This window comes from Pipistrellus kuhlii, unplaced genomic scaffold (assembly GCF_014108245.1).
Source record: "Pipistrellus kuhlii isolate mPipKuh1 unplaced genomic scaffold, mPipKuh1.p scaffold_m20_p_82, whole genome shotgun sequence".
In the NCBI taxonomy this organism is placed as follows: domain Eukaryota; kingdom Metazoa; phylum Chordata; class Mammalia; order Chiroptera; family Vespertilionidae; genus Pipistrellus; species Pipistrellus kuhlii.
This window is the reverse complement of record NW_023425587.1, coordinates 93,324-117,696: the sequence shown is the minus strand read 5'-3', so window position 1 is coordinate 117,696 and position 24,373 is coordinate 93,324. Positions and strand designations below refer to the sequence as shown.

Genomic DNA, 24,373 nt, shown 5'->3' with positions numbered 1-24,373 from the left:
ACCCTGGCGCCCTGGCCAATCCTAATTTAATCTTGCCACCTAGTGTCAGCATCCTTTTTCCAGGACATCCATGTTCCCTCTGCAACTCTGCGCCCCCACAGCATGGGAACTGGTGTACTGGGGCGGGGGGGGGGGGGGGGGGGGGAGTGTGCATGTGAGTGTAGTACGGGTGTGGGGGGGTGGGGGGGTGCGTGTGCATGGGGGGAGAGGTGGAGGTGTGGGTGTGGGAGGGGTTGTGGTGCAGGGGGAGAGGTGGGAAGTGCAGGCTCACAGGAGCAGAGAGATCAGAGGAAGAGTGGAGTGTGGACTCTGAATGCTCTATGCCTCAGAGGCTGGGAGTAGACTCCACCAAAAATGAAATATCAGGAACCTTTTAATTAGGAAATGGAATAGGAAACAGGCCCGTTTGCATGCAGGTTAGAAAACTGGAAATAAGTTCCACACGCAAGGGCTTAAACCTTGGGCGGGGGGAGACTTGCCCCAAATCTTTAACAAACCCCCTCAGCACCGAGTATTTGTTAAATTGACACGGCACAGATTTCTCGATTACAGCAGCAAAGCGGAACTGAAAGGCGTCGTAAAATCCATCAGAATCCTGCCCAAAGCGCTCATTCTTCCCCCACTTAATTTATGCCACGCGGTTCTGTGTCGGGGAAATCAAGCAGAACGGGTCTTTCTCCTTCCTCCTCGCCTGCTCTTCTTTCCTCCTTTCTTCTTCCCCTCCTCTCTCCTCCTCCTCCTCCTCCTCCCACTCCACGTGGGCTCCCCCTCCCTCCGAGGCCGGGTTGAGGAGACTGTTTAACTCTGTGTTTCTATGGGAGCCTGTTGTAGTTTAACTCCTGCACACCAGTAGCTGGGAGGAACAAAGGAGAGACTCGAGGTCCAACTATTCACCCTTTCTTTGCACTTTAATTTTCATTGATTGGGAAGACAAGGGGAGCCCTTGGGGACTCAGGCTGAAGGGGATGACACGCCTTTAGACGCCATCAGCCCCCTAGCCAGCCATCTGCTCCGAACCAAATGGCGTTTTTTCACTCCCTAACTGCATGTCTCTATACTCCCACAGCCCAGCGCTCCGAACCCCCCAAAGGCAGCCAGGAGCTTAGGCCACCGTATGTTAAATAGACTCACTCTGCGTCGGCCCTCACACCCTGTCTCCTTCCCCACACGTCATAAATCCTCACCTTGCTCATTAGGAAAAAGCAGGAAACTTTCTTTTAAATACTTTTTGATGTCTCAGCAAATTCACTGTACAACGTAAAGCTCATTAGGGCTGAGAAGGCACCAATATATCAGACAGGAGAGGGGAGGGATTTCCTGCTGGGTGGTTTGTTCCCACCAGGCACAGGCAGCTCAGAGCCCAGATGGCCCAGTGGTTAGGGCAGGACCCAGAGACACCACAGCCGAGCTCTCTGCTTGCTGGACACCCTGGTTATTTCACCAACTGTGCTAGTGGGCCACGTGATCATACAACACATGCCCATCCTCGGTGGTGAGTGTGACCTGCGCCTGTGGGCACCCAGTCTGGGGTCAAACCCTGTCCACCCAAAGGAAGGTTCTCTTCTCAGGTGTGTGTGGTGCTGGCCATGGGTGTGGGCGGCCAGGCAGGCTGCAGTACACAATGCCTGGGTTGGGCTTCCCACTTCAGGCCGGCCACCGGCTCAGTGTTCTGTGTAAACAAGTCTGGAGACTGGAGTGGGGTTTGTGTTTTCGTAGGCCATCCAAACGCTGTATACCCAACAGAGAGGTTCCCTTATTCCGAGGAAGAATCAGGGTCCTTGTTCAGAACAACAAAATGAAAAACTTCCAGGAAGCAAAGCTGCTGTTGGTCAAACATGCCAGCTTTCTTGAAAGGGAAGGAGCCCACAGCATGTGTACTCATTAGTATGAGCCCCACATCCCACCCACACCCTCCTCTCCTCCAGCCACAGGCGGTGCTGTGGTGAGGATGGAGCCGTGAGAGCCCATGTGGCCTGTGGATGTCATGGGCGCCTCCTCCCTTCTTCCCGAGGACCAGGTCCCGAAGCCCAGGCGCCGCTGGGGGCCCAGGCCTGTGTGGTGGAGACATGGGACACATGGGTCATGCCTGGACCGCCCTGGCTGAGGATGCCTTCTCACCTACACCAGGGATCTTCAGCCAGAAATTGGTAAAGCATGCCATACCTCCCTCTTCAGTCAGGGCACTGACCTCTCTTTTCCCTTCGATTGTCAAATAAAATAAATAAATAAATAAATAAATGACAGCAGGTAACACAATAGCTGCTGGTGTGAGTGAATCCAAATTATGTCTTTTTTGGTCAGGTCGATAAAGGATATATATTTTTGGTACTGCAGCATTTGAGTCATCAGTTTATGTGCCATGACATGAAAATGTTTGAAATCGCTGACCTCAGCCAGCCAGCCGCATCCGTAAAGAGAAGGGGCGCATCTAGCGTCTATTTAGACACGGGGCTCCCCTCTGGCTGGGGGGTCAACAACGCAGCACACTCGGGGCCTGTCCCCCCAACCCCCCCACTCACACCCAGGATGGCGACCCCTGCCCGCAGGTTAGACTGAGCGGGGGCGGGGGATGGGGGGTGAGGGGAGACCGAATCCCAGGGACAACCACCCCTGACAGCTCCTTCGAAGTCTTTGCTTTCCCATAACCGCAGGCCGGGCCGCGGAGTGGGTGCCCCGCGGAGTGGGTGCCGGCGTGTTTCCTAACCTCTCCTTTCCTCCAGGGGCAGCGGCGGGGGAGAGGGAGGGAGGGAGGCCTCAGCCCACGTGCTCTGTTTTGTTGTGTGGGGTGCGGTGGTTTGGGGCGCCCCACGTGAGCGGGTGCGGAGCCAGCGGAGGCATGTGCGCATTTGCATGAGAAAGGGCCGGTCGCGTGGCTCCGGCGGCCCGGGCAGCCCGCTCGGCCCCTCCTCCGCGCCCCCTCCCTCCGCTCCCGGTTCCCTGTCTCCCCGCGTACCCTCTGCCCCCACAACCCGTTCCCTACCCCCGGCCGCGGCCGTCACTCCCCGAAACCGCGGATCATCTGCCGGGGCCGCGCGCCCATCTCCATGACAAAGCGCGTGTTTACCTGGCCCGGGCCCCGGACGCCTTTGTCCGGATCAGATGACCGCGCAGCTGCTCGGCCGCGCTCCCCACCCCCTCCCCCTGCGTCCCTCGGTCCCTCCCGAGACCGAACGTGCCGGGCCGGCGGGGGGCATGATGGGGGGCTGCTGTACCCCGACCCCGCACCGCAGCGCGCGGAGGGCTTCCTGGAGGTGGTGGCGGCCTCTCGGAAGGACGTCTCTGCTGGGCAGGCAGGGGCCCGGTCGGCTGGGACCTACGGCCCCCTCCCCCGGACCCTGACGGCTTTGAGCGGTGTCACGCCGCGCACCCCTGCGCCGGGGGAGGGGGCGCGCTTTAGGGCGGCCCACGGGTACCCCAGGGGCTGCCGTGCGCACTGCTTTTGGGGTCCGCTCCCCGGACCCCGACTCCGGGACGCGCCGCGGTCACCGCATCAAGGCTCGGACCTGGACCAGAAGGCCTGGGACTGAGACAATGGAGGAGGGAGAGGAAGGGCGCCGCGGCCGGCTGCCCCAGGCCGCGCTCTCCCGGACGCGCCCCACCCGGGAGGTCGCGGGCACCTGTCGCCGGTCCCGGGAGGCCCGTCAATCACCGCCGGCGCCCCGGGCTCTGCAGCGCAGTCGCCAGGGAGACGCGCCCCCAGCGCTATCCCGGCGCGCGGCGCCCGGGCTGCCCTCCCCGCGGAGTGTCCCCGCCAGACCCGGAGCCTGGGAGGCGGGGCTTCGGCAGCGCCTCCTCCCCCTGCCTCCCCGCCCCCTTCCTGCGAGCATCTGCCCGGGAGAACAGATGTGGGCACCTGCGGTGACAGGCTGCATATGCTCCGTCCCATTCACAGGCATTCAGACGCGGCCACAATGGGCGGCCTTTGTGCGCGGTCACTAAATATATTAATCTGCGCTCCCAGAGCACCGGGCTGTTTAATTTTTCACCAGCAATAACATCTGATCTAATCCTTAAATCGGCTCCCAAAAGCCCGCCCTCCGCCCCCTCTTCCTCTCTCCCCACCCCCTCTCCCGAAAAAACGTGTGAAGCTATTCAACCTTCCACCTGTTGCCGCTGAACTGGGCGTGGGTTCCTGCAACATCTGATGTTGGTGGGGCCGCAGTGAGGGCTGGGGGCCGTAGAGCCTGGGTATGTTTGTCGGGAAAACACACACCAAGTGCTGAGCGTGGCTCCCCAAATGTTGTGCAAACAAAAAACGATAATTATTAAATAGCTCCCACTGCAACATGGCCGACCCATCCCTTCGGTGTGGGTGCCTTTAAAAATGTACATCGAGTTCCCGTTTACCTTTTTGCTTATCAAACTCTAGAGGTTTTTATAAAGCCTGGTCAACTAGGCCCCACAGCCAAGAGGTAACATAAATCCCAGATGTAAGACTTGGACTTTTTTAGCAATTTTGCTGCATGACTCTCTTATCTGAGAAGCATCCCTTCTTCTGTTTTGATTTGTTTTCAGCCACAAAGCGTCCTTAGTGCCATTGTGGGTGTCACAAAGCCCACGGACATCAGGCTGTGAATGAAGACAGAGGCAGTTTAAACAAACCACGCTCTTTCTTTCCTCTCCGGCCATTGTAATATGAATGGACCTTCTGCATTCGCTGCTAGGAGACCGGCTTTGCAAAGCTCTGCTCCAGTCAATGGGCTGGAGAGAAAGGGACCCCAATAAACAGCCCAAGTATTGGAGGAAAAAGAGGGTGCACACGTAGGCAAATGTCTTCCACCTTCCGATCCACACGTTTCCTTCAACTCAAAAGCAGGACCTACTCTAGCACCGCATAAATTCCACAGTTTCCTTCCTTCTCCGAATTTTAGGTCTTAACCTCTCCCCTCACCCCCCTCCCAGGGGACACAGAATGCGGGGGCAGGGACTGTTTCTCAGCCACCACCACCAATAACTGACTGTGAAGTGCTTTCATCACTTGCACATCTGGCTGTTGCTAGGAAAGCAGGGGCACGGCTGGGCAGTCGGGACTTTGGGGAACAATCACAAACTACCATTTGCTTTAGTGGCGTTTGGAACTGTTCCTGTGAGCAGTAGCAAGTTAATTAAGGCAAGAAATGCAGCTGTTTTCAGGTTCCTGAGGGCCCAGCAGTAGTGTTTCTCCATGGCTAGAACTAAGTCCACAGTCTACCAAATGGAGAGCCAGGCCCCTGATGGCAGCCACCTTTCCAAGCTGCGGCTGGAGTCAGACCTGGCTGCACCCTGCACTTGGCAGCGAGAGGGCCACTCCATGTTCTCCTTGTTACTCATCCAGTCGCTGTCTTGGGGGCTGGAGGTCCAAACAGAAATGAGAGCTGCTCTGGTGACTGCAGGACCAGCTCCAACTGGTCCTATCCTGGTCTAACCAAGCCCAGAAACAAAGTGTACCCCCTCATGAGGCACACCTGTGAAGAACCCAAGGCCTGGGTTCTGAACCCCAGAACTCTCTCCGAGTCAGGTCCACTGCCGAGGAAGACGCAGAGCTGGAACCCCTTCAGTCTTACCTCAAGCCCTGCATCCAGGTTGAGCTTCGCCTCCCGTTTTCTCCCGGACAGAACAGCAAACCTTGCTGGGTAACACTTTCCATCATTATCTAATCTGTAAGTGAGAAAGATCTCTGCCTACTCTTTTATTTTCATAAAGAGTGTCCGTAGGATTAATATGTCTTCCTCACATACTTGAGAGAATTCACTGGTGAGTCCAACAGTGTCTGGAGTGTTTTTCATGGGAAGTTTTTACTTGCAAATTTAATATAACAAATAAGGATAGCATCAAGAAATAGAGGGTTACTTGGGTTTTTTATTTCTTCTTTAGTCAGATTTGGTCATTAGTAAGGTTCAAGAACTTTCTCCGTCTCAACTTCAGTTGCTCAAATAGTCTCCTCCTTACCCTCAGGACGATGAAAGCCAACACCATCTTCCAAGGTCTGCCTGGGTAGTCTGTCATCCATGCTTTGGTCTGGATCAGTACAGCGGCAGGTTTATCCATTTCACTGTTTTTACTAGTAGTATCATCAGGGCAGTCCTTGGGCTCATCCCATGGTTTCCTTCCTTTCAGGAATCTGCTTCCTTCACTCCCTGTTGTCTCCTATCTGAAAATAGTAAACTCATATACTTTGTCTAGTTTCCTAGTGGTTTAGAATGGAAGAACGAGTTCTGTAGGAATTATTCCTTCATGGACAGAAGCTGAAACAGACTTTCAGCTGTAAGGAACAGAACACCCTAACTCAGTCCTCTTAACTATTAGAGCAGTTAAGTTTGGCATTCAAGTAATGAAAAGACAATGTCTCCTAGAACTTACAGCATTAGGAGTAGCTTGGTCCTACTACATCTTATTTCCACCTCCTCATAAGGGCACAGGAGGTGCACTCCCCAGCTCTACACTTGTGGATTGTGGGTTTAGGCTTTGCCCACTCCCGCCCACCATGCCCATGGGGCCTAGAAGCCACAGCCAGACATAGGATGGCTCTCAGAGGAAGAGGACATGTTCTCTCAATATGATACTACATATATATATATATATATATATATATATATATATATATAAAATTGATTTTTGTACAGAGAGGGAGAGGGATAGTTAGAAACATTGATGAGAGAGGAACATCCATCAGCTGCCTCCTGCACACCCCTACTGGGAATGTGCTTGCAACCAAGGTACATGCCCTTGACCGGAATCAAACCTGGAACCCTTCAGTCCACAGGTGGATGCTCTATCCATTGAGCCAAACTGGTTAGTGCTCTATATGACACTTTTTATCAGCAGTAAAACACTTGTCATATTTGACATGAATCAACCATGTAGAAGTCAATATGTTTTATGTGCCTTTTTTCCTCACCCAATTTTCAGATGGTGAGCTAGTATTTAAATAAAATCTAGGGCCCATGTGGTTGCTACATTCAAAGAACTTCAGTTCAGGATTCAAATAAATTTAAAGCTAATTCCAAATAAACCTTGATGTTGAAGGCTATTTAAAAGGTCAATTTGTTACCTTGAGAAACCTGTCCTGCATCCACCCTTTCCCCAGGTCACCTCATCTCTTCATGTTCCAACTTCTCCTTAGTTTCAAACTTCAGTTTTCCTTTCCTTTCTTGCCTCTCCTATTTTCCTCTTTTTCATAAATTCTTAATTCCCTGTTTTAGATTTTCTCCCCACTGGTAAAGCTGATGTGTACAATAGAGCACATGGAAGTGTCTGTGTGTGTCGTAAAATATGTGAATAACCACACATTTTTTTTCTCCTGTTATGCTGATTTCTATGTGCTTCTTTTAGTCTCCCAGGAAAAAAATCTGCAAGCAATTTTTGGGTTTTCCTTTCCTTCACTGAAGTGTATTATAGCATTAAAACAAATTAAAAAGCCTTTAGAAAGCAACAACTGCTCCACTTAACAACCACTTGCATTAGTTAACAGTTCTTTAAACTAACATTTAAAGCATTTTCCTTTTATCAGAATAAGATACTTACAAATTTCAAAATTCAAATTGTATTTCCAGATTTCTAAGAAAAAACTTCCCACACCACACATTTCCACCCCAAATTCCTTCCTCTACATGTAACTATGAAGTTTCTGATGTGATGTCTTTCTTTTCCAATTATGGGGATTGTCTGTGGACATTCTAACCTAGCAGATGAGGGTTTAACCCCCACCCCTTTTCCTAGACACTTTCAGGTCAAAGGAAAATCACTTTCTTTCTTTTCTTTTTTTAAAAAAATATATTTTATTGATTTTTCACAGAGAGAAAGAGAGAGGGATAGAGAGTTAGAAACATCAATCAGCTGCCTCTTGCACACTCCCTACTGGGGATGTGCCTGCAACCAAAGTACATGCCCTTGACCGGAATCAAACCCGGGACCTTTCAGTCCGCAGGCCGATGCTCTATCCACTGAGCCAAACCAGTCCCGGCAAGAAAAATCACTTTCTCCACCTTCTAAGTTCTTCTGGCTGAGCTAATAGTCAAATTAGCATGAGGCCAATTAATGCACAGAGAACATGTCCAGAATTTGCTATGGATGACTTGGGGGTGACATAAGAATAGGAGACCCACAGGTGCATTGGGTAGTGGAGGTTTATTTGCCATTTCGAACAAAGGAGGAGGCAGGGGTGTGGGATTTCAAAGGGAAAGCAGGCAATTCACAGGTAGAGGAGAAAGAGCAAACTTGTGATAAACACCTTCTTTATTGGGATGCTGAGGGGATGCTCTCCTGCTCTAAGCAGGTTTTTCTACCTGGATTCCTCCAGGCAGCTAAGGGGAGGGCCAGAGGTTCTTTCTGAGTCTTTTGTTTCTTAAAATAAACTTCTTAAAATCAATATCCCAGAAAGCATATTTTGGGGTGGCAAAACTTTGGTCCCCTTCAACACATGTTTATGAATACAGATGTGTTCTGTAAAATCAGCTCCCATTTCTCAAAAACAGTTATATTATAGTATCCTTTTGATTAACTTACTATTCGCTATTTACCTTATTAAATTATGTAATCATTATTGATAACTAAGACCTATGCTATTTAATTGTCTATTACTTATTGTCACCAGACTCTACAGATCTTTGGAAATATTCAAACACATCAAATATTTGCTGGGTCACACTTTTCCTGAAGTTATGTCTCCAGTGCCTCCTTCTCCCATCTAGATGGTCCTCAGCCTGCATCCTGGGACTTACTGCTTCTTCTCCACCCGATTCCTGCTCTCCAGGCCCCAGAGAGTCCTCTTTCTTGACTTCTTGATTTTGGAGAATATCCTCCAGCATGTTTCTGGAATGAAGTATTTGGTGGATAATATTTCTGAGCTGCATGTTTGAAAACATCTTTATTCTGCCCTCCCACTTAACTGTCTCATAGAGAGTAGAATTCCATGTTTGAATTAATTTCTTCAGAATTTTGAAGAAAATGCTTCATTGAATTTCAGCTTCCCGAGAGTTTGTTGAGAACTTCCATGCCTTTCTGATTTCCAATACCTTAAGTACGGCCCTTCTATTTCTTCCTGAGGGAACTTCTAGGTCTTTATCACCAACATTTTGTGATGCTGTCCCTGGGGGTGGACCTTTTCAGGTCTGTCCTGTGGGGGATCTGGATTGCCTTTCCACGTAAGAACATGTCTTTACGTCTGGCAAGTTTTCTTGAATTATTTCATGAGTAGTTTCCTCATTTTCTCTGTTCTCTTTCCTGTAATTGCTATTTTCGGATGTTGAAATTCTTAATCTTCTAATTTTCTTATGTTTTCTCTTTTCCTATGTCCTTTTTGTTTTATTGTCTAAGAGATATTTATTTTAACTTACTTTATCAACTTTCTCATTTAAGTTATTAGTTCCTGACTTTTCCAGAGCTCTCATTTTAGAATGCTTTATATATCTTTACTTATTGATGTAATGTTACCTTCAGAGACTGTAGATAATTAAGTTTTCTATAACATTTTTTCTTCCAGTTTTTTTTTTCTTTCAAATTTTCCCCCCTATCTTCCTTGAATGTCTGTTGATCCTTGATCAGCTGTGTATATTTAGGAGGGAGGCAGAAATTTTTTTGGAAGCTCTGCAAGGCAGATGAGGACTACCCAATGGCAGGACTCACTTAGCAATGAGGGGCTTCGGCCACCTGCCTCTCTTGCCGCCACTGCCTATGAGTTCAGACCTCCTGCTCCTGAAGTCCAGAGTCCCTGGATCCTCCCCCACACAAACGGGATCCCTACTTCCATCTCTTTCCGAGGTTTGCTCTGTCTGTCTATAAGTCCTCTTCTCATCCCGTCTCAGATCCTATCCCTCCTCCTGGCTCAGTTCACACATCATTTCTTTGCCACCTTCTTCATCACACATTTATAGGCCTTATTCTAGGCTTCGCTTGTTTTCTAAACTTAACATTTGTCTCCTCAACCACCCTGTGCAGAGGCTCCCTAGGACTAGAGACCACTTCACACTTCCTGGTGTAACCCTAGGCACCCAACCAGTAATAACTGTGGAGCACGATTAGTTGATTTTACTTAGGAAAAATAGGTCAACAGGAAAGGAAAGCCTGTATGCCAAATGGAGAATCCCTTCCCAACCTGTCTAATGCTTGCATGTGGTGTCCTGTCCATTCGCTAGTTCCCTGAGTGCTGGATCTGTGCTTTGACTCCTCAGAAGCAACATTCCACGGTTTCCTGCTCCCTGGGGCTCGCGTTCCTGACACTGTGCATGAGCGTGGGTTTGGGATGCACCCTAACCGGGTGTTATTGATAGCTCGTTTGTCAAAATCAATGAGATTGGTTTCAAGGCTATTTTTCAGCCATCACACTTGGCTCCAGGATGTTCTCTTGGCTGCAGAGAAATGGGTGGCGTTTCAGGGGGAGGAGGGGAAACTGTGCACGAGGCAAAGGGAGCTCAGCCAAAGGCGAAAAGAGGCCGAGACGTGGCCTCGAGTCCACACTCCGTCCCTTGAGACAACGCACTGCAGGACGAGGGGTCCCGCTCACCTCGGTGTCCGCCCATTCACTGAGCCCCAATCCGCGCCGGGAGCTGTCACAGCGCGGCCCACGCTGCGGCCCCGAGCGCCCGCGTACAGACGCCGCTCTCCGCCTCACCGCGCAGTTTCCCAGGCAACGGGCGCAGCGCATGCGCACCTCGCTTCCCCCGCGTCTCGGCCCCGCCCCACGCCCGGGCGGTTCCTGCACCGAAGCCTCCGAGCGGAAGCGGAAGTGCGCGAGCGGCCGCGTCGGGATACAGGCTTTGCGGGCCCGTCTCCGGCTGAGCTGGCGCATCTCTAGGTAGGGCCGGCCTGCGAGTCCCCTGCCGGGAGCCCAGTTCCCGCGGCCCCGCCGTTCCCCTCCGTCCCCTTCCCCGGCCCGTCTGACCGTCGCCTACCCCCACCCCGCCGCCGTGCTCCCGCCCCTCGGGCGGCCGGTGCCGGCGCCCTCGCGGCCCGGTCGTCGCGTCGCCCTCTGCGCCGCCGCTGGGTGCACCTCACCGTCCCCTGCGCTGCCCGGCCCGGCCCGGCCTCCGCCCTCCAGTCCTGGACCCTCGGGTCCCGAAGGGTGACCCTCGCGCCCAGGAACTTGCACGAGGGCGGCGGCTCCGTCGTCCGGGAGGGCTTTGGGCCGAGTGTGGAGAGGGGGAGGGGAGGGAAAATCATCCCGCCCCGCGGGGCGGAGGAGGATGTGGGGGTCAGGTTGAGGCGAGGACACTGAGGAAGACGGGGTGGTCGCGGGAGTAGAACCGGAAAAAATCCGGAGGCGAGGTGCCCCGTTTCGTCGTGTTCTCTCCCCCGCACCCCAGAGGCTGGACTGCAGAGCTCAAGGCTCCCTGGCAGCTCGCAGATCTTAAGTCTGTCAGCTTTCTTTACATTTATTTATTTATTTATTTATTTATTTATTTATGCATGCATGCTTCTCCCAGATCAGCGTTCCCCATTCCTTCGGCCGAGTGTGCCTGCCCCGCGTGCCCTTCCCATACTTTTTCCCTGTGAGCTTAGGAGCGAGTTGTTAGAACTGGTAAGTCAGAGCCTGAGGAAGTCTCTGATGAATAAATTATTTTTAGCTTTAACTCATGAATTTAAAAGTTTATATTGGATTCTTATCCTGAAATCTGGCTAAAAGGCATCCATGGTTACAGGTCTGCACACATTTTCCTTTTCTATGACAGTGGTGTGGTTCGTTGGCCCTCGAGGGGGATTGGGGAACTCTGGGGGCAGAGGTCTCCCCAGGGGCCCAAATCTGGGTTGTCCCGCCCTCATGATCATTCTCTCAGGGCCTCAGGGACTGACTGGGAGAACCTTCTGGAAGGACAGATCTCTGGACTGACATGCAAAGTGTTAGGTGTTAGAGCCCTAGTGAAAGGAATACAGACTTTGGAGACAGGTTGGGTTCCAGTCCTCGTTACCGTTACTGTCTGTGACTCAGGCAGGTGACAGCAGCACACTACTCTCCCTGCTCTCCTGCCTTTGCTGGCAGAAGTGCCTTTTCCAAGAGTCTGCACAATACTGGTAAGTGCCAGAGGGACTGAAGAGGGTGTTTGCTATGGGGCTTTCTGGTTGTAAAAAGTAGCCATGTTCTTTGCAGAAAATTCATAGAACAAAGAAATGTTTTAAGTGTATGATTTTATGCATCTTGACATGTGTACACACACACACCCGTTTCTTCTTTCTTGAACGACTCTGAGTCTTTGCTTCCCTGTTTAAAGATCCAGATCTGAGACAGGGACTCTGTCTGGTTCACTGCCTTGTCGGCAGCTGCTAGCACATGGCCCAGAGCACAGTGAACCCGAATGTACACTGAATGTACACTGAGCACGTGTGGGAATGTGGGTCCCATGTCTTTGGTTCGTCTGGGGGACCAGAGTACGTTCTCTCTACCCTCCTTAGTCTTTTTTTTAATATATATATATTTTATTGATTTTTCTTAAAGAGAGGAAGGGAGAGGGGTAGAGAGCTAGAAACATCGATGAGAGAGAAACATCGACCAGCTGCCTCTTGCACACCCCGTACCGGGGATGTGCCTGCAACCAATGTACATGCCCTTGACCGGAATCGAACATGGGACCTTTCAGTCCGCAGACCAACACTCTACCGCTGAGCCAAACCGGTTTCGGCCCTCCCTAGTCTTTTGATGTAGGAAATAGGATTCTGTATCCCTCTAGTCTTGGGGTTCTTCCAGAATAGGGAGGGTGTGGGATCTTGGGCAGCCAGTACCACCAGCGTCCCCAATAGCCCCTCACTTATCTTCATCCTGCCTGCCTCCATCCCTTCTCCACAACACAGGCAGGCAGTGCTTCTGAGGTGCAGGTGCTTGAGAGCCTTGACTGACACCTGCTTTCCTCTCAGAAGAAGTATGAGCATCTGTGTGGTCTGCACTCCTTTGCTGCCTGGCCCTGCCCACTGAGCTCAGCTCACTCCTGTTCCCTTAAACAGAGCTTCTAGCCACACTTAGCTTTTGGAGTTCCATCCCCCCCCCTCCCCGTTTTCCATGTTTGAGGAAAACACAAAGTTGCAGGTTAAACTATTTAATAGAACAGGTATTTTAAGCACCTTAGAAACATCCATTTAATAATAAAAAAGACACCTTATGGACTTCAAAGAATGTATCCCTTACCACTCTTGCTTCTGGCCTCGCCTGCTCTCCTGTCTCCATCTGGACACTCAGGACGGCCATTGTGGGTCCCAGACCTGGGCTGGGTCTTCCTGCTGCGTGTTCTCCCATTCACATGCTTTGCCCTTGTCTGCCCTACAGTTAGGCCAAGTGCTTGTTGCCTGTGGGACATTTTCCTGCTGGCGTGTAAGCTGCTGGAGGGCAGGGCTGTCTGTCTTACTCCTTGTTCTGTGTCTACTGTCATGTTTGCTGAAAAGCTGCTCACTGCCTGAGTAAACCAGATTTATATTCAGATTACTGCCCTGGTGGTGGTGAGGGAGCTGAGTGCTAACGAGTTCCAACTGCAGACTGACAGCCTGTTGGAAAAAAATTACCAGGATGTGCTTTTACTTGGCCTCAGCAGTTTCACATCTAAGATTCATCCCAAGGGAAATGATCCAGGATGTGCTCCAAGATTTTTATGCATGAATGTGATTGGCATTCTCATGTATGGCATGTAATATAGGAGATGACATAAATGTTCAGTAGTAGGGTTGAGATCTCACTTCACACCACTCTGTGCACCCATTAAAAAAATCACACCGCAACAGATCAACCTTCTGACTTGGCAACATGTATCACCTAATAAATTAAGACACAAAATAGGTTATAGAGAACTATGATCCCAATTTTTAAAAACAGCTAGAAATATATGTTTATTGTCCTATTTTTGGAAGATAAGTATTTTTTTAATATATTTTATTGATTTTTTACAGAGAGGAAGAGAGAGGGATAGAGTTAGAAACATCGATGAGAGAGAATCATTGAGCAGCTACCTCTTGCACACCCCTTACTAGGTACATGCCCGGAACCAAGGTACATGCCGGAATCGAACCCAGGACCTTTCAGTCCGCAGTCCAACGCTCTATCCATTGAGCCAAACCGGTTTTGGCAGTTTTTTCTTTGTTCTATGAGTTTCTGCAAAGAACAGGGCCACTTTATTTCTCCTGGCTACTTTTTCAGAAAAAAAAAAAAAATTATTTCCAGTATTAAAAAGTAATCTAGCTTATAAAAATCAGAAGTGTAATAAACCCTCACTAATATTTATATGGTTTTGTTTTAAGTTTTAAGATAATTTAAGAATTTTGGGCCGGGCAGATTTTACTAAACCTGAGGCAACCAATAAGTATTTAATGAATAAATTTATAATCTAAGTGAAATCACATCACACCAATTTATGAAGATGGTCTTTAGAGCTCACTTTGTAAGTAAGAAAAATGAAGCTTATAGAATAAGGTAACTTGCTCAGAGTTTCATTGCAAGGAAGTGGAGGTTAGACTCAGTGTGGTTTTATTCCAGAGCTTTTCCTTCTGTCTTCAGTACTGCCCAGCATCTGCCCGACTTTCCAGGATTCAGCACTCAAGGGTCTGCCACCAGCTGAGTGTCTACATCCGCTTTGCACCAGTCTGGCTCTTGATCCCAGTGGTCATGGCAGCTTTTGGGGGTCTAACAGGGCATCCTGAGTCTGGACATGTGTACCTGGGCATAATAGAGTACATCATGATAATGCCAGGCTTCCCATTGTGTGAGTAAGTTGCTTATTCTGACACGTGGAAAAGTAAGGAAGACTATTCCAGACGTAGAGGTGGGGCTTAACTTCAAAGAGGGCAGAGGCATCTGCCAGCCAGCAGAGGGAAGGACCAGCAGGAATCAGACAGGGGATTCTCTGCCTAAACTGACTCAGCAGGATTCTTGCTAAAACTGGACTGGGCAGGGCCAGCAGGAAATCTAAGGCCGTGCCTTGCGGAGAAGAAGGCTCTGGGAGCCTGCTTGACTTCGGTCCAGGAGAGTGTTGGGTCAGTGCCCAGGGAGCCTGTGGGCAGCCCTCAGACAGGTGGAGGCAGCCCTTTGCTTACTTGCTCGCCTGGTATTCTGTGGATCCTTAAATACTCGGGAGACGTGGAGCCAACACTGTCCCACAAGCTGTCCTGGGACAAACCTCTTGGAACTCTCAATCCCTGTTCATACCCTTCTGTGTACGGAGTCCCCATAACTTGCTTTTATTTTTTTTTTTTGGGGGGGGGGATGAGAGGAGGTGGAAAGGAGAGAAGAAAACAGACTTTAGATACCCCATGTGAGCCATGAGGGGCCTCCCTAAGTGGACCAAGGCTCAGCCAGCATGTGGCCATTGAAGGCTCAGGAACGATGCATGGAACGAAAAAGACTCATCCTCGTCATCCCGGCCCACTGATTAACATCCACCCGACACTGTTCGCCTCCCAGGTGTGCCTCTGGCTTTCCTCTTCCCTCCTGCTCAGAGACCAGGCACTGGTGTTGCTGCTTGTAGATTTTTGGCTTGTGGAGACAAATTATTTGATAAAGATAAATCCAAGGTTATGGTTCTGTTGCTCTGTAGGACATGAGCCCGCTTTGTCTCCAAATTGAAAGACTTGATTTAATCAACTCCAGCTCTTCCACTGCCTCCTGCACAGTGGGGCTCTGGCACAGGGGTGGGAGGGGGGAGCACTGGCCATGCCATAAGGAGTGCAGCCACGGGGACTGGATGTCCTGCAGAGGCTGCTCTGCACATGGATGTGTCCAGTGGCTGGCTTGTGAGTCCATTTGTCCCTCTGTCCGGATTGGCTCCTGACCTGTTGGCACAGATCGGGCGGATATGTTTTTGCTGAGGCATGCCATTCCATTTCTCTGTCCATTGAAGGGTTATGACTAAAGGAGCTTCTTGACTTGACTTCTGTCCACTTATTTACTGCACCCAGTACCTGGGATTGGTCTGGCTGCCAGGACAAGGAGGCCATTTCTGGCGGTGAGGCTGCCTCTGGGCTGGCTCCCTGTGTGCCTGCCCGCTTCTCTTCTGTGAAATGTCTGGCACTGGTGCTACCTGAGGACACAGGCCTATGTGTTATTCTCCCTGTGCCCACACTTGGAGTCTGTACACGTGGTGATTCCCGGGCTCTCTTTGAATAAATCATTTATTCATTCCCAAACGGCAGGCACTGCTGGTGTCAGTGTGACAGTACATCCTTCCGGAGGGCCCACATTGAGAGAACTGTTTCCCAGGCTGTGTTTGGGGCAGTAAGACTCCTGCCACAGGAGACATAACTTTTCTTTCTCGACAACAAAAATTTCCTTATAGTTTACAGGCAGATAAATTATATATACCATACATTTAAATAATCTTTAATGGTAGAGAGTGAGAAAAACCTCAGTATTACTCTTACCAATAAAAGGCTTAAAAACAACAAAAAATGTTTAAAAACATAATGGCCACAAAATTATCTTTTTATTCTTTAATTTATTTATTTTAAATATTTAAAAAATATATTTTATTGATTTTTGCAGAGAGGAAGGTAGAGAGTTAGAAACATTGATGAGAGAGAAACATTGAAGAGCTGCCTCCTGCACCCCCCCCACTGGGGACATAACCACAACCAAGGTACATGCCCTTGACTGGAATCGAACCCGGGATCCTTCAGTCCGCAGGGCAACACACTATCTACTGAGCCAAACCGGTTAGGGCAAAATTATCCTTAAAAAATTTTTTTTTAATTCTCATCAGATGATATGTTTTTTTAATTGATTTTTAAAAGAGAAGAAGGGAGAGAGGAAGAAATATCCTTTGGTTACCTCCTAAGCGCCCCAACCAGGGATCGAACCGCCACCTGGGTGTGTGCCCTGTCCAGGAATCAGACCTGCAGCCTTTTGATGTGTGAGACTATGCTCCAACTACTCCAGGCACTGGCGGCCAGGGCCACAGAATCATCTGGAAGCATTTCATTTCCCCCACTCGGCCTGCGGGGACAGGTGGTGGTGTGTGTGTAACACACTGAGCTGAAAATGGAAGGCCCTACTGCTGTCACAGGTTCCCAGATCTTTGTGTATCTGAATTTTCCTTTGCAAATGCCACACAAGAGCACATTGTAAGGTAACGTTCCTGAGGTAGTTTGTGATTCAAAATGAGAGAGATTGGCAGTTTGAAAAACGGGGGGAAAAGTGCGTGTTTAATTAAAATAGTGAGCTTTTCATTGCTGGGGTGAGAAAGGAGGAAAAACATCTGAATGAAATCAAAGCAGAGCTGAGCCCGACTCTGTAAAATAAAGAGGAGAGTGTTTTGGAAACTCAGTGTTGTCACTTGCAGTTTTAGTAGAAAAATGCTTGAAACAAAAATCCTTTTTGTTGGTGAGGGAAGGCAGCCAGCCCAAGCATGGTGGGCGGCTGCACAGATGGGGTTCCCGCCTGTGGGAGCTGGGTGTGAGGGAAGGGTCTGCTGTGCTCCTGCCTGCCTGGGCGCGGGGGTGGGGGGGCAGCATCCAGCCTGGAGCCTGGTGAAAGTATGGAAACCTAGTCACACTGTAATTTACTTTTGCTTCCTCATTGTCAACAAACCTGACCAGCCTGCTCTTTTCAAAGCTAGACCTTGAACAATGGCCTGGCATTAGAAAGGCCTCTGACACCCTTTGCAGACTTGTACCTCGCTGCGGCTGGGGTGTCATAAGAAAGCCCCTCTGCTTCAGAAATGGGGTGTATCCTTCCTCCGTATGGGATCCGTGCCTGGAGGTCCAAACTACAGCCACCCTCTCATTGAGATAATAATCAAAAGTCGCATTACTTGATAATGCTCTCAAGGTAGACACCTGTTAGTCTAGTAAGAGCTCTACAGTGGCCTTGGTGTGGATGCATGTGTTCCATTATATTTAATAACTCAGTGAGCAAGACTTCTCTACATTTCAACATCAATGTGTGTTATATCCATTCAGTTGTTATGTATTTCTCACTTAATGGCTATTAAACAGGTAACTTCAGATTCTAATGGGGCCACTGCCCATCCACAGGCAGTTAAATGATCACTAGTGCCATGCTTTTTCTCTGATAATCTACTCATAGCTTCTTTACCTGTGACGTGACTCGGACTTGTACCTGTCAGGTTGTGGTGGAGATGGAGGTTGTGTGCCATGCTCTGGTGCAGGCGTCTTCAAACTACGGCCCGCGGGCCACATGCGGCCCGCAGAGGAATCTGATCCGGCCCGCCAGGTTTTTTGGGCAGTGAGCGCAGCCGAGGTGTTACAGTAGGAATTAGTAGTTCATATAGTCCGGCCCTCCAGCTCTCTGAGGGACCGTGATCTGGCCCCCACTTTAAAAAGTTTGAGGACCCCTGCTCTGGTGTGTGATGGGAGTGGGCTCCTGGGGAGGAGTCATCGCTGGTGGAGGGGTTGCAGCCGCTGGTGGAGGGGTTGCAGCCGCTGGTGGCCACTGTGCTCAGGCCTGAGGCCTGGAGAGTCCGGCTTGTCCTTGTGTTGCTTTTGCATAACAAGGATTTTTGTTTGTTTTATCAAAGGACACTATGCCCTGATGAAGTAAAGAAAATGAAAGTGAAAAGAACAGGCGTTAAGATAAAGACGTTATCATGGAGTTTGTCTGACCTCCTCAAGTCTTGCCTTATATTCCATCTTTTATTATAGAAGGGGAACTTAGGACACAATGCTCTGGCTGGTGTGGTTTTCTTAGATTTTGAATTCTAACTCTCTAAACTAACTACATTGTATGTTTTCACATTTTAGAAAGAGCAATTTTCCATTCAGAGTTATTCACCATCTCAGATGTTATATACTTTTGCCTTAGTAAACTTTTTATTAAAAATATTTTTTAATTGATTTTAGAGAGAGGAAGGGAGAGGGGTAGAAACATTGATGAGAGAGAAACATAGATCGGCTGCCCCCTGCATGGCCCCTACAGGGGACTGAGCCTGCAACCCAGGCATGTGCCTTGACTAGGAATTGAACTGTGACCTCCTGGTTCATGGGCCAATGTTCAACCACTGAGCCACACTGGCTGGGCCATAGTGAACTTTTATTTACTGAATTTTTTTTTTAACTGAGGTTGGAGAAGGCTGACTTAACATATATGTGGATTTCTGACTGTGCAGGTGGGCAGTGCCCTTGACACCAGCGTTGTTCAGGGTCAGCTAGTGTCTTTTCAACCCCTATATCAAGGTGTAGTTGACGTACAGGAAACTGCACAGGCTTAGAGTTTATAGGTAACATGTGCTCACCCATGATATCATCACCACAGTCAAGGTAATGAATGGAACCATCACCCCAAAAGTCCCCTTCGTAAATCTGCCCTCTCACCTGCCCCCGCCCAGATGCTCTCTGCCACTACAAATGAGCTCAGCTCTCAATGAACCAAAAATTATATTCAAATGGAATCATAGCCCGTACTTTTTTATTTTATTTTTTTGATCTGGCTTCTTTCAGCAAAATTATTTTGAGAAATATCCCTTTTTGTTTTTAGGTTTTCAGAGTTAACTTCTATTTGGGTTCCTAGATGGAAAATACTACTTTTTTTAAAACTGTTAGCCTGCTTTGAATCCAATTGAGAAATCTCTTGAATAATAGTCCTAGCTAAAATCTTAAAAAGAAGCTACACTGTGTTGTCTTTGAAAAGTCCAACTCAAGTAATGTACACTTAGCTGAAGTTCCTCGCGTATTTTGTGGAAAACGTTAGGCTCCTGATAGAGAATGGCTATTCACCATTGTCTGTGGACTTTGTAAGGTGCCATAATAACTGGTTTACTTTCCTTTCCAGATCCTTCTGGGAGGTCAGCCATGGGTGTGAGAGGCTTGCAGGGGTTTGTGGCAAGCAGCTGCCCACGTGTATGTACAGTAGTGAATTTCAAAGAGCTGGCCGAGCAGCACCAAAGCAAGCATCCCGGATGCACTCCCACTGTCGTGGTGGATGCCATGTGCTGTCTCCGGTACTGGTATATCCCTGAGTCATGGGTTTGCGGTGGCCAGTGGAAGGAATACTTTTCTGTCTTGCGAGATTTTGTGAGAATTTTTACAGATGTTGGCATCAAGTTGGTATTCTTCTTTGATGGTATGGTGGAGAAGGAGAAGAGAGATGTTTGGGTGAAACGGAGACTCAAGAACAACAGGGAGATTGCCAGGATTTTCCAGTATATCAAGAAGCACAGGGAGCAGCCCAGCAGGAGCATGTTCTTCATCCCCTCGGGGCTGGCCATCTTCACACGGTTTGCTCTGAAGACGCTGGGCCAGGAAACTCTGTGCTCCTTACAGGAGGCTGACTATGAGGTGGCTTCTTACGGCCTCCAGAATAACTGTCTAGGGATCCTCGGAGAAGACACCGACTACTTAATTTATGATTCCTGTCCCTACTTCTCAATCAGTGAGCTCTGCCTGGACAGCCTCAACACCGTCATGTTCTGCAGGGAGAAGCTCTGTGCAAGTCTTGGCCTCTGCCTGGCAGACCTTCCGCTTCTGGCCTGCCTGCTGGGCAACGATGTCGTCCCGGAAGGCATGTTTGAAAACTTTCGGTACAAGTGCTTGTCCTTCTATACCTCCGTAAAAGAGAACTGTGACAGGAGAGGCAGCATCATCTTAGCTGTAGCAGACCACATAGCTAAAGTCCTTCGCGTGTATCAGGGTGAGAAAAAGCTGGAAGAGATGTTACCTTTGGGACCAAACAAAGCTCTTTTTTATAAGGGGATAGCATCATATCTTTTACCAGGACAGACATCTCCATGGATTCCCCCAAAAGCCAAAGCTATAACAACTTTGCACATGCAGGTAGTATCCGTGGGTTCAGACCCTGAGTCCAAGCAACAAAGTCCTGAGAGTTCAGACCCTGAATCCAAACAAGAAAGTCCTAAGAGTACAGATTCTGAATCCAAACAAGAAAGTCCTGTGTGTACAGACCCTGAATCCAAGCAAGAAAGTCCCATGTGTACAGACCCTGAGTCCAAGCAGGAAGACCCCATGTGTACAGATCCTGAGTCCAAGCAGGAGGTTCCCATGTGTACAGACTCTGAGTCCAAGCAGGAAGTTCCCATGTGTACAGACTCTGAGATCAAGCAGGAAGTTCCCATGTGTACAGACCCTGAATTCAAGGAGGAAGACCCCATGAATATGGAGCCTGAAAGCCAGCGACAAGTAACCATGGTTACAGACACTGAAATCTTAAAGGTAGGTAGACATGCCCACTCTAATGTAAGACGGCCTGATGGAAACACATCTATCAAGGAATTGGTCAGTGAATATTGACCCCCTGTATAGTTAAGGTGCTGTGGGAATGCAGAATAGGACCCAGGAGTTTAGTTAGGAGGTATGACATAAGCCCTGAAAAAGTCACATTGTAAACCATATTTGACATTGTCACATGACTGTTTCAGAAGAGGGCTCTGAAGGAAAGAGATCCCTGTGGATTAAGGGATAGAGAGAAGCTCCCAGAAGAGGTAGAGTGTGGAGCCAGACCTCAATGGGGCTGATGTGCTTCAAGCAGGAAAGATTGTGTAGTTACCAAAATTTAGTATAATATTTCTCGGTAGGGTCATTATAACTTCCTAGGTTAATTTGTCAGGATACTAATTTGTTTGAAATAAGAAGAATCATAAATGATGGAAGAAGGAAGAAGGGGAAAAAATGGGAGCTATTGCTTTAACAGGGTCATGAAATAAATAACATTTCTGATAGATTCTATGTCAGAAGGAGCACATAGGGAAAGAGGTCAATTCTGATGATCTTCAATTGGCTAGAGTATGAAGTAATAGCTCTTTAAAAACATTTTTTTTTTTTTAAATCTTACCTTAAAGCTGCTAGCTTGTGCTCTGTCGAGATTTAAAAACATTTTAGTGGGGGCGGGCACCAGGTGAAGGGAATTAAAGTGGGGAAAGAAGACATGTGTGATACTTTGAACAATAGAGATAAAAATTTTTAAAAGACATTTTAGCAATGAAATGGGCATCTTTGTAGTCTGTCTAGCCTTATCTATACTAATAAAAGGGTAATATGCTAATTAGACCGAAAGACCTTCCAGGTGTCCTTTCAAACAAAGCCATGGTATGGGGCCAAGGCAGAGGTGGTTAGGGGCGATCCGGCCAGGAGTGGAGGGATGTTGGGGGTGATTAGGCTGGGCTGGCAGGAGGGGCAGTTGGGGACGAGCAGACCCTCAGGGATGCAGTTGGCGAGCAGGCTGGCTGGGGGTGGGGGGGCAGTTGGGGGCAATCAGGCTGGCAGTTGGGGTCAAGCAGGCCAGCAGAAGGGGGCAGTTGGGGGCAATCAGGTGAGCAGGCAGAGTGTTTAGGGGCTAGCAGGCTGGCAGGTTTACAGTTAGGAGTCAGTGGTCCCGGATTGTGAAAGGGATGTCCGACTGCCAGTTTAGGCCCGAGGGATTGGGCCCAAACTGGCAGTTGGACATCCCCTGAGGGGTCCCAGGTGATGGGTGCATGCCGGGCTAAGGGCTAGGAATCTCGTGCACCAGGCCACGAGTATAATAACAGTTGATACTCACTGAGCACACAGGATGTGTCAGCCAGGTGCGTTTCCTGTGTTACCTCTCTCAATCCTCAGTAGTTTTGTGAGGTTGCCATTTCTATTAAATGTATTTTATATATGAAGAAAGTGAGGAATAAAGAGATTAAGACTCAAGTCTGCAATAATGAATCAACATTACTTACTATTGTGTATAAACAACAAGACAATCTGATTCACCGGATTTTTTATATTCCAAGTTATCCTGATGCCACATTTTAAGTGCCGTAGCTGAAGGCTATTTAAACTTAAATTTTGAGTAGTAATGTAAATGAATTTTTTCCTGCAGTAATAAGAATGTTGTTCACAGGAGAATAAGACCTGTATGTAGGTTTATAGCCCTTATGAGTTTAGTTCTTATTTGATAAGAAATTGGAATCATTTAAATCATTCATCTCTTCACCTGCCATCAATTATTCAACAAAGGAATGAATGTGACCAGCGTCTCCTCCCAAGGAGTTTACAGTTCAGTGGGGAGATCAGACAGGGTCACCTCTGCAGGGTCAGTGTGAGTCTAGTCCCATGAGGAGGGGGCAACACTGAGGTCAGCCCTTAAGGGAGAGGGGCTGGTAGCTCAGGTGCAGGTGGGAGAGGGTTGAGCATTCTTGGGAGCACTGTGGATGTGCACCAGGGCTGGTGATGGCAGGTTCTCTGAGGCCAAAACAGTTTGTGGGGGGAATGGATTGAGGCCTTGACTGTTAGTGTGAAGAACTTGCTTGGAGGAGGGCAGTGGTTGGACCTGCTTGCGGATGGTGGGGAGGAGTGAGACTGGCTGAGATAGGTTGGGCAGAGCCTTTCCCAGCATTCTTGCTCTCAGGTGGTCAAAGGACCATGCTACTGAGTCAACAAGTCTGGCAGGTGCTTGGAGCTGGAGAACAGGGAGCAAAAAGGCTCTCACCCAGAAGACAGGAAACACAAATGCCTGTTTGCGTTTGGGGGACAGTTATTCCTCGCTGTGTGCCTTAAAACACTGGTGTGTGACCTGAAGTGCTGACTTTTCTGTTTGAATGTCCTTTTGTTTGCAAGAAGAATTCCATTGTGTCTCAACTTTGAGCAGGTTGCTAGAGCCCAGCACGTCCAGGCGGAGAGCTACCTGGTGTACAACATCATGGCCAGTGGGGAAATCGAGTGCAGCAACACCTTGGAGGATGTCCTGGACCAGGCCCTGCCCAGCCAGGCTTTCGTCTACCGCCCGGTGCGGCAGCGTGTCTACTCCCTCCTGCTGGCGGATGGCCAAGGTGAGTCTTGTGACAGTACAGGCACAGGCGGCGTCTTACACTGGCCCTGAAGACACAGATGCCATTAAACAGGGTTTGTTCCTCAGTGAAGGCTGCGGTGGGACACCTCGACATCTGCGTAAGGTGAGGTGAAGGCCACAGGCCTCTGAGGCTCCTCAGCCAGCAATTGGCCCACAGTCATTAAAAAGAGCCTTGTTTCTATGAAGTGCTTGTTGTTCTGCCCTAAAGGTCTGTGCTTCTTCGAATGTGAAAGCCTTTTCCTCTGTAGAGAGGAGCTGTGTCTATCATTAGGAGACAGTGTCTACTTACTGTTCCTCAAAAGGAGATTTTCATAAAATATTATATAAAATCTAGTACATCGTATCTTAAAATATAAACAAAATTTTCCTTTAGGGTATTTGTCACAAGTTTACGTGTCTCCCCATATTTCTGTCCGTTGTGCAGTAGCAGCAAGTATAGGGAGAGCACATCAGTAGCCAGGGCAGTCACCTGGGATGCCTTCAGCACTGAGGAGTCCATCAGGCCCCAGCCCTCTCTAGGAATGGTCTCCGAGAGTGAGGGGAGGAGAAGAGCATGCAGGTAGCATCTGTCACCTCACTCACCTGAGAGAGGCCGACTGCACCGTCCTATCTGACATGAGGTGATGAGATGAGAAAGCTGATTTAAAAACAAATGAATCTATGTAACAAGCTTTGGGGACAAATAATTTTTTTCTTAAATATGGC

The 24,373-nt window shown here is 48.9% G+C and overlaps 1 protein-coding gene across 9 annotated transcripts in view; it reads left to right on the top strand.

The window, feature by feature from the left end:
- The first annotated feature begins 10,679 nt into the window (after positions 1-10,679).
- Positions 10,680-24,373, top strand: part of FAM120B (family with sequence similarity 120B) — a 31,768-nt gene continuing 18,074 nt past the window's right edge. For 5 of the 9 annotated variants that reach the window (XM_045577083.1, XM_036425547.2, XM_045577082.1 and 2 more), the window contains exons 1-3: positions 11,903-11,985; positions 19,670-21,066; positions 23,468-23,648. In XM_045577083.1, coding sequence (XP_045433039.1) covers positions 19,690-21,066; positions 23,468-23,648 — 1,558 coding nt within the window. In that variant the 5' untranslated portion in view covers positions 11,903-11,985; positions 19,670-19,689. Of the gene's footprint in view, positions 10,772-11,902; positions 11,986-19,669; positions 21,067-23,436; positions 23,649-24,373 lie in introns of those variants that run through there. The other 4 variants (XM_036425546.2, XM_036425554.2, XM_045577086.1 and 1 more) reach the window with 4 other exon arrangements.